Source organism: Panthera uncia, chromosome F1 (assembly GCF_023721935.1).
Source record: "Panthera uncia isolate 11264 chromosome F1, Puncia_PCG_1.0, whole genome shotgun sequence".
In the NCBI taxonomy this organism is placed as follows: Eukaryota; Metazoa; Chordata; class Mammalia; order Carnivora; family Felidae; genus Panthera; species Panthera uncia.
The window spans coordinates 4915841-4925628 of NC_064813.1; the positions used below are offsets into that span (position 1 = coordinate 4915841).

The window sequence follows — 9788 nt, forward strand, 5'->3', positions numbered from 1 at the left end:
CTTTTTCCATTCGAGCCCTCAACACATTAATCACAGCCCTTTTTTAAATTCTCCATCTGATCATTCCAAAATATGCATCACAGATCTGAGTTTAGTTCTGACTCTTGCTTTATCTTCAGACTGTGTTTTTGCTTTTAGCATGCCTTGTAATTTTTTGTTGAAAGCCAGACGTGATCCATCAAGTAATAGGAACTAAGACAGACAAACAAGAGGCTTTATGTCAATCTACCTAGGAATCGGGCTGTGTTTACTATTTGCTGCTGCTCCGGGTGCCAGATTCCTCTAAGGACTCCTCCTTCACCAGAGTGTTCACCACACACATCTTTCATCTGTGATCCACTATTATTGTGCTACAACTGTGTGATGTGGTGGGAAGGTGGAAGTGAAGAGAAGCATCTATCTCATAACTAAACTTCATTCTTTTAGTGGACCCGTCTATGGCTGTGACCTTCATGACTGTTTCTTTTCGCTTTTCCTGGCCCCCTCAGATCCACTGGTAAAGTCTCTTTCCCCTGGAGAGCAGGTCTTTGTTATGAGGAATGCACTGAGATTTCAAAATGTTTACTCTCCCCCCTCCCCTGCTGGAGCAACATGGGGTCTTTCTGGGCTCTTTACCAGATGACCCAGTAGGGTTCCTGGAAGCAAAACCCAAGGGAGAGGGATTGCCTAGGACCACAGGATCTCAGGGAGTTTCCCACACTTATGGTGGTTCACGCAGCTTCCAGCAATTTGCCAAAATTACCAAGTGCTTCTTCCCATTTATAGTGACAGGACTGATCACTTCCAAGCTCTCATCTGTCGGAGCTGAAACTGGAAGTGTGTTTTACCGACCTAAGCCTCTGTTTCCTCATTTGTAGAAAGGATGTTAACAGAGGCATCTATCACATAGGTTTGTTGGAAGGATTAAATGACCGACCTGATGTAAAAACATTTAGCCCAGGGCCCACTTCAGAGTAAGTGCTCATTAGACTGGGAACTCTTTGAACTGAAGTTCCGAGAAATTAAGTGACACGCCCAAGTAAAATCTGGAAGAAAAAAAAAAGCAGTATCCAAACTCAAGCCAGGTCTTTAGACTCCAAATTTATTGCTGCATTTAAAGAATAAATTACTTTATTACACTCTTCATATCTATAAGATCCATACTAGAGGTTTACAAAAGCATTGTCAAGTACAGGGTGTGGTAAACACATTTTCACAAATGGATAAGAATAATTTACAATTGGCATACAGAGTTTAAAGTATAAAAACAGTTCAGTGCATTTTAAAGCTTCTGTATAAATGACATTAAAATAATGAGACTTTTGGGGCTCCTGGGTGGCTCAGTCGGTTAAGTGTCCGACTTCGGCTCAGGTCATGATTTCACGGTTTGTGAGTTCAAGCCCCGCATCGGGCTCTGTGCTGACAGCTTGGAGCCTGGAGCCTGCTTCGGATTCTGTGCCTCCTTTTCTCTCTGCCCCTCCGATGCTCATGCTCTCTCTCAGTCTCTCAAAAATAAACATTAAAAATTTACAAATAAATAAAAATAAAAAATAATGAGACTTTTAGGACGCCTGGGTGGCTCAGTTGGCTGAGCGTCCGACTTTGTCTCAGGTCACGATCTTGCAGTTTGTGAGTTCAAGCCCCACATCGGGCTCTGTGCTGACAGCTTGGAGCCCGGAGCCTGCTTCAGATTCTGTGTCTCCCTCTCTCTCTGCCCCTCACCTGCTCATGCTCTGTCTCTCCCTCTCTCTCAAAAATAAATAAACATTAAAAAAAAATAAATTAAAATTAAAAAATAAAATAAAATGAGACTTTGGGGGAGCCTGGGTCGTTCAGTCGGTCAAGTGTCTGACTTCAGTTCAGGTCATGATTTTGTGGTTTGTGAGTTTGAGCCCCGCATCAGTCTCTGTGCTGACAGTGTGGGGCCTGCTTGGGATTCTCTCTCTCCCTCTCTCTCTCTCTGCCCTTTCCCCACTCGCACACGCACACTCTCTCTTTCAAAAATGGATAAACATTTAAAAAATAAAATAATGAGACTTTTAAAAATGAATGCCCCTAAAAATCTATCCAACCTGATCTCATCCTGTGTTCCCCTGTAATCTTTACCCATTTATGCATATAATTTTTATATGTTGTTTTAAATGGCTAAAGCTCAATAAGTCAATACATAACAACTTACTTTACACCCCCCATTTGTTGGACAAGTAGATCTTATGTGTATTTTCAAATTTATAAGTAACTTTAAAATCATTATTTGTTTACTTCTCACTTTTTTCCAGAATATATTTCTAAGGACAAATACCCAGGAGTATATTAAAGAATCAAAGCCTGTGGACATCATTTTTTTCTTTAACACGAACTTCCAAATTGCCTTCCCCCCAAAAAAGTACCATTTTTTTTTTTCATTTTGGATGTGCTCAACATTTCCGTTTGATCTATTTTAAATTGTGGTAAAACAAACATAAAAAATGAACCGTCTTAACCCCTCGTAAGTGTACAGTTCATAGTGCCAGGTACATTCATGTGGTTGTGCAACCAATCTCCAGAACACACTTCATCTAGCAAAACCTGAACCTCTCCTCCCATGGAATAACGACTTCCCTTTTCTCTAACCTCTGGCAACCACTGTTCAACTTGCTGTTCCTATGAATCGGACTACTCTAAGTACCTCATATAAGGAGAATACTACAGTACTTCTCTTTTTGTGACTGGCTAAATCCACTTAGCAGAATATCTTCAAGGTTCATCCCTGTGGTACCATGAAGTCACAATGTCTCTCCTGTTTTAAGGATGAACAATATTTCATCATATGCATATACAGCATTCTGTGTATCCATTCACCCACTGATGGACGTTTGAGTCGCTTCCACCTTTCGGCTATTGTGAATAATGCCGCTATGAACACGGGCATACAAATACCTGTTCGAGGTCCTGCTTTCAATTATCTTGGGTATAAACCCAGATGCAGAGCGGCGCCCGGGGGGCTCAGTCGGTGGAGTGTCTGACTTCGGCTGGGGTCATGATCTCGTGGTTCGTGAGTTCGAGCCCCACGTCGGGCTCTGCGATAACAGCACAGAACCTGCCTAGGATTCTCTCTCTCCCTCGCTCTCTGCCCCTCCCGCGCGCAGGCGTGCGCGCGCGCTCTCTCTCTCTCTCTCAGAAATAAACATTAAAAAAAAAATGTAAACCCAGAGGCAGAGTTGTTGGATCATATAATAATTCATATCTGAATTTTTGAGGAACTGCCAGACTATTTCCCACAGCAATGGTACCATTTTACATGCCCATCCATAGCCTGTAAGGGGTGCAATCCCCCCCCCCCCCCGCCGCGTCACCAACAGCTATTGTTTATCATAGGCGTCCGAATGGGTGTGAAGTGGTGTCTCATTGCCCACTTGCTTTTTACAGCATGCGTTTTCTTGACAAGTTTTTACCGGTCACCACAAACATCAATTTCAGCCCAGTTTTTCCTCCAAATTTTATTATGAACTAGAGGAAGTATATCAAGTTTCAGTAAGTTCATTTTCTCCTTCCATTCATCTCTACCTAGATTGTTATCTGTCTAAAACGGGGAGAAAACTTATTAAATGGTCCCCCAAAATATGCATGAATGCATCATGTGTGATTGACAACTGGAAAGACTTAGATTTAAGTTTTCCTTCTGCCTGGATTCCATGCCGCACATATACTAAGAGCTACATATTTCCTAGAGGGTGTCCAGCACTTTCCTTCCTATGTATTCAGCGTTTCTCTACTGTCAGGCATCATGGTGGGTGCTGGGGATACGAAGATGAGTAAGAAGACACTGTCCCCAACCTAATAACGTTATGAAATTGGTATAATTATTCCCACTTTACATTTGAGGAACCAGAGGCTCCTTAGGTCTAGCCTCTTGGCTAAGATCAGACAGAGCTTGGGGAAGCTGGAATTCAAAATTCAGGTCTTACTCCAAAGCTCACTTTTTCTACTACTCCATAGTATACCCTGTACTATCAACAGTTCCTTTTTTTTTTTTTCTTAATGTTTGTTTATTTTTGAGACAATGCGACAGACAAAGTGCAAGCAGCGGAGGGGCAGACAGAGGGAGACACAGAATCCGAAGCAGGTTCCAGGCTCTGAGCTGTCAGCCAGAGCCCAATGCCGGGCTCGAACTCACAAACCGAGAGATCATGACCTGAGCCGAAGTTGGACACTTAACCGGCAGAGCCACTCAGGCGCCCCTCAACAGTTCCTTTCTTAAAAAGTAAGTCCAATTGTAGTTTGTTTTTTACGTTAGATTTCCAAATGTTGGGTTTTGAAAGGAACAGCACAATACAAGGAAAGAAACAAACAAAAACCTGTAAAACCTCTTCCATTTAGGAGTTGATAGTTGAAGTGAACTTTACCGAGCAATGCAAAGTAATGAGCAAGATTTTAGTACAAAAAATAGTATATCCTAAATTAAAAAAACCCAAAAAACATTTACTTATTTTTGAGACAGAAAGAGACAGAGCACGAGCAGGGGAGGGGCAGAGAGAGAGGGAGACACAGAATCCGAAGCAGGCTCCAGGCTCTGAGCTGTGAGCACAGAGCCCGACGTGGGGCTTGAACTCACCAGCTGTGAGATCATGACCTGAGCCGAAGTCGGACGCTTAACTGACTGAGCCACCCGTGAGCCCCACAAAAATAGTATATCCTAAAGCAAGCTTTTGAGTATCTGAGGCTTACTAAAAAAAACTGACATACCTTCCAAAGCTCCCTAGCCTGCCAAAAGTTAGAGAATTTTACTCCTAAGCACTTTGTTTCCTAGATACAATTCTAATTACAAACAGAAGTTCCTTGCGGTCCTATATAAAATTCTCTAGGAGACAGAAACAGTAAGGATTTAAAGATTCAAAGAATCAACAATTGCATTGGTTCTCTATTTAAACAAACAAAATAGAAAGAAAAGGAAAAAAATATTCTAGCTGAGAAAACTTGAGTGAAATAGCAGAACTTCAAAAACCGTTTTTGAGGGCACCTAGGTGGCTCAGTCAGTTGAGCATTCAACTTTTGATTTCTGCTCAGGTCATGATCCCAGGGTCCTGGGATCAAGCCCCACGTTGGGCTCTGTGCTGAGCTTGCTTAAGACTCATCCTCTCTCTCCCTCCCTCCCTCAGCCTCTCTCTCTCCTCTCCCCCACCCTTCCGACTGCCCCTCTCCCTCACTCACTCTCTCTGCAAAAAAATTAATTAATTAATTAACAAATAGTAAAATTTTGCTATCCCATTTCAAACATTCTTTCAGTAAAACAAAATTAAGAAATTTCTAGAATTAACTTGATTCTAAAATTTAAATTCCTTTCTTTTTTAGCTAATATAACTATATACATATTTTGATCTAGGACGAAATCTGTTAAACCACAAAAATGCTACAACTGAATAGAACTTCAATGTCTATAGTCTTACAGAAAATGCTATAAATAAAACATAATTACCCATCATAGGCAATTTTTGTTACCAGTGTTGTCGGTACGTTTATCAAGATTAATCCCTACATGTTGAAGAGCTGGATACAACATAAATCTAGAAAATTAATCTTCCTTTATAATTAAAAAAAAAAAAAACCTCAATAGATTTTTAGGAAATAGCAAGTAGTGTTTTAGCTGAAACATAAATATCTTTAATTCAAATAATCTGAATTCAATAAGCACTGAGTTCCTACCATATGCTGAGCACTCTGCATGACACTGAGTTTAACAGAGCAGAAAACAGTCCCCTACCTCTCGAAGCTTACAGAGTAATGGATATATCCTCCAAAACTATCCTTTCTTCTGTGTGATTCCATGTTCATCAAGGAACTTCTGAAATATAAATTCACCCTCCCCGAAAGTTTAAGAGATCAGCTTTCTGGTTAAAGTATCAACCTACCCCTAATGAATTAATAATTCATGGAGCTGGAGGTGGGGGGAGGAGAAGAAAAATTAATTTGTCAGGGGCATCTGGTTGGCTCAGTTGGAAGAGCAGGAGACCCTTGATCTTGGGGTCATGAGTTCGAGCCCCACATTGGGTTGCAGAGATTACTTAAATAAACTTTTAAAATTTTATTTTAAATAATTCATTAGTTGTTGGCGTGAGTGAATCCCCAAAGGCTGATCAATTCCGACTAATTGGGGAGATGTAATTTCTCAACCTTCAGAGCTCAGAATCAAATACGGGACAGGAATCATGTCCCTACAAAGAAGATACGTATATACGGGGCACCTGGGTGGCTCAGTCAGTTAAATGGCCAACTTGAGCTCAGGTCATGATCTCACGGTTTGTGAGTTTGAGCCCGCGTTGGGCTCTGTGCTAACAGCGTGGAGCCTGGAGCCTGCTTGGGATTCTGCGTCTGCCCCCTCTCTGCCCCTCCCATGCTCATGCTCTGTCTCTCTCTGTCTCCCAATAATAAATAAACGTTAAAAAACTAAAAAAAAAAAAAAAAAAAAAAAAAAAAGAAAACTCCAAAATGGGTTGCTAGGTTACCTTCAGGCAATGGACCTTTATTTCATCAGGTCCTCTAAACTGCTATTATAGTTAACTCATAAAATTGTTAAGAATAAAAAATACTATGTAACACTGCTTCTCAAAGTTTACTATGCCTATGGGTCACCTACAGATCTGTTAAAATACAGACTGATTGAGCAGGTCAAGGGCAGAGACGAGAAACACACCTGGCATACAGGCCACTGAGCCCACCTAACTGTTCTCTCCCCTTTGTGGATGTCTTATCTCCTTTCTCATCTCACTTCTCTTGGGAGAAAAGATGCTTTTCCTCATATTTGCACCTTCCAAAATCTGAGCCGAATCAGAACACCTTCTAGAGGCATTAAATACATGCCAGCTCAATGAATGACATCCAGCTTTTGTCATTACTTCTGTAGCGATGAACAGAATTGTTTCTTCCTCTGAATTTATTCTACATAGAAAAGTATTTCTGAAAACTAAAATATCAGAAAAATCTATTTTTTAAAAAAGTCAAGAATTGTATTCGCAACACGATCCACTGCATTTTCTCATGCTCATTAATCTTAAAGATATATATATATGTATATACACACACACACATATCCATAGCTAACTTGCTCATTTATCCCCTAATGATTTTTCCATTTTTTTGTAAATAATTTACTAAACAAAACAACTAATTCATTTGGTTTCCTGGGGAAGTCTTAAAAGTAAAGGGGCCCCTGGTTGGCTCAGTAAAAGGAGCATGGGACTCTTGATCTTGAGGTTGTGAGTTCCCAGCCCCACATCGGGTGTAGAGATTACTAAAATAAATAAATAAACAAACTTAAAAAAATAAAACACCTTAACATGAGTCTTAAAGTAATCATTGCCTTCGGATGGATCTTTCACTTTTTTTTTTTTTTTAATTTTTTTTTTTTAACGTTTATTTATTTTTGAGACAGAGAGAGACAGAGCATGAACGGGGGAGGGTCAGAGAGAGAGGGAGACACAGAATCTGAAAGAGGCTCCAGACTCTGAGCCATCAGCACAGAGCCTGAAGCCGGGCTTGAACTCACGAACCACGAGATCATGACCTGAGCCGAAGTCGGACGCTTAACCGACTGAGCCACCCAGGCGCCCCTGGATCTTTCACTTTTAGAGGGGCACAGTAATATTAGAAGGCCATCTTAGGAACGGTAACATCTGTAATACCATCATTCCGACTCTTCAGGCTAGCGGTGCTATAAATAAATCAAATCCTATTCCTGTTATCACTAGGTAGACCTTTGGCACGGTTTCCCGTGTCTCTCCGCTGATTTTCTGTGATCACCCAAACGAGACTGGTTTCTTCACGTGTAAACGCACTCGGTCGCCGGCGGAGCCAGGGGACACGTGACGGGGTGTGTCAAGCACTCCAGAGGGGGAACAGGGCTGGAATACTTTTCATCTCTTAAGAGGTTCGCCTCTCCGGTCTCCCGGCTCTTGGCCGCGGCTGTGGCCCCGAGTGCGCCCGCTGGCGCGCACACAGGCTGTTATTTCTGAGCAACCGCGGAGGGTGCCCGAGGATCAGGGCGGCGCTGAGACAACGTCAAGGTCTTGCAGCTCAGCGCGGACGGTCGGGGCTCCGCCGGGGCGCCCGCCCCTCGAAGACCCGGGAGGGTTCCTCCCCCCACCCCGCGCCGCGCAGTCGGGCTCGTCCGCCTTCTCTCCTCGAGGCTCTCCCTCCCAGGGCCGCGGGGCGCGTGTGCCCGGACTGGCCCCGACGGGCGGGGCGGGCGTTCAGGGGACTGGAGGCGCGGAGGGGGGCCGCCCGTGAGCCCGAGGCCGGTCCCCCCGCGTCCCCCCCGCGTCCCCACTGAGGCTGCAAAATGGAGGCGGCGGGCGCGTTCCCGCCGGGCGGGGCTTCGGCGCGGCCCGAAAAGGCCGCCGGATCCGGGCGGCCGGAGCCCGTCGTCGCCCGGGCCGCCGCAGACGGCCGCAGCCCGGCAGCTGCCGGCGTGGCGTCCGCGGCAGCGAGGCCGGGGCGAGGCTGTGGAGGCGGGATGCCGGCGGCCGCGAACAAGGACGCCATTATCGCCCCGGCCTGGCGGAGCCGCGGCCGGGAGCTCGGCGGGGGGGAGAAGGGAGACGGGAGGGGGAGGGGGAGAGGAGCTGGAGGAGAAGGGAGGGGAGCGGGGGAGGGGACTGGGCGGGGCCGAGGCGCTGGCGGGAGGCTGCGGGTGTCGCGGGAGGCGGCCTCCCCCGCGGGCGGGCCGGCGGCCCCCTCCCCTGTCGGCTCTCTCCCGGCGGAGGAGGCTCCGGTGGAGGGCGGCCCACCCCGCCGGGAGCGTCCCAGTGCGGGCCGGGATCGCGGCGGGCGACTCTTACCTGGGCCTTCCCTTTCTTTATCGTCCGCCATCTTGTTGCGGAGCCGTCGCCCGGGAGATCCCTGGCGTCACCCTAGGTCGAGGCGTCCTTGCCCCCACCAGCCCCCGCGCGAGTCCAGACCCTGGGGGGGGGGGGGGGGCTCCGAGCGCGCGCCCCTCCCCCTCCCCCGCGCGCCCCTCTCCCCGCCCCCTGGGGACGAGGGAGGGAGGGAGGGAGCCCCGAGCCCTTCGCTCCCTGCTGACCCGTGTGGGGACCTCGCAGACGCGGCTCCCTCCCTCCAGTGTTTGCGCGACGTGGCGCCGCTCGGCCTTTTCCCTGCGGATGTTAACGGGCAGCCGGAGAGCTGGGGGCCGAGCCGTGGCCTCCCGGCTGCGGAGAGGCCGGGGCGCGGGGGGCAGCGGGCGCAAACTCGGCGCCGTGGGGGCTGCAGCTTCCGACCCCAAACGGGAGGGTGTCCCGGCCCCCCGAGTGGTGTCCGCCTTCCTCCTCGACGTGCACGTGAAAATGCCCTCGCTGGCGAAATGTGACGTGACCTCCAGTTAAGATCGCCACGGGAAAGTTTTCAGTGCCGCTGCTCTGAAACTTTGATGCCGTAGCCTGATGTTACATTTCTGTCTCCTTTTAAGGATAAGCTCATTATACGAGGACGTTTTCTTTTTAAAATGATTTTTGCATTATCTGGTTCAAATAGGAGATTTTTAAGCTAATCTTGGATGATTTTTAAGTGCGTGCTAATTGGAGTGACGTTATGTAAACCTGTATGAACTGTTCACAGTAAATGTTGAGGCTTTCAAAATACAAGGTGCTAGTATCTAATGATTTTCTTAACGTAGTTTTTATGCCCCTTTTATTCTGGTCCTATACTCTCTCAGTGAACCCTAAAGCAAACTAGGCTTAATTAAGATAAGTATTTGTTATAGAAGACATTCATTTGGTGCCACGACCGGCATTCTCTTTGAAATTGATTAGAAACTATCGAATCATCACAAAATGGCT

At 46.2% G+C, this 9788-nt stretch overlaps 1 protein-coding gene across 2 annotated transcripts in view; it reads right to left on the bottom strand.

The window, feature by feature from the left end:
• The window catches only part of EFCAB2 (EF-hand calcium binding domain 2), a 131217-nt gene extending 121928 nt beyond the window's left edge, over nucleotides 1–9289 (bottom strand). For both annotated transcript variants that reach the window (XM_049633816.1, XM_049633815.1), the window contains exon 1: nucleotides 8793–9289. In XM_049633816.1, the coding sequence (XP_049489773.1) occupies nucleotides 8793–8823 (31 nt within the window). In that variant the 5' untranslated portion in view covers nucleotides 8824–9289. The remainder of the gene's footprint in view (nucleotides 1–8792) is intronic.
• Between the last annotated feature and the right edge of the window lie 499 nt (nucleotides 9290–9788).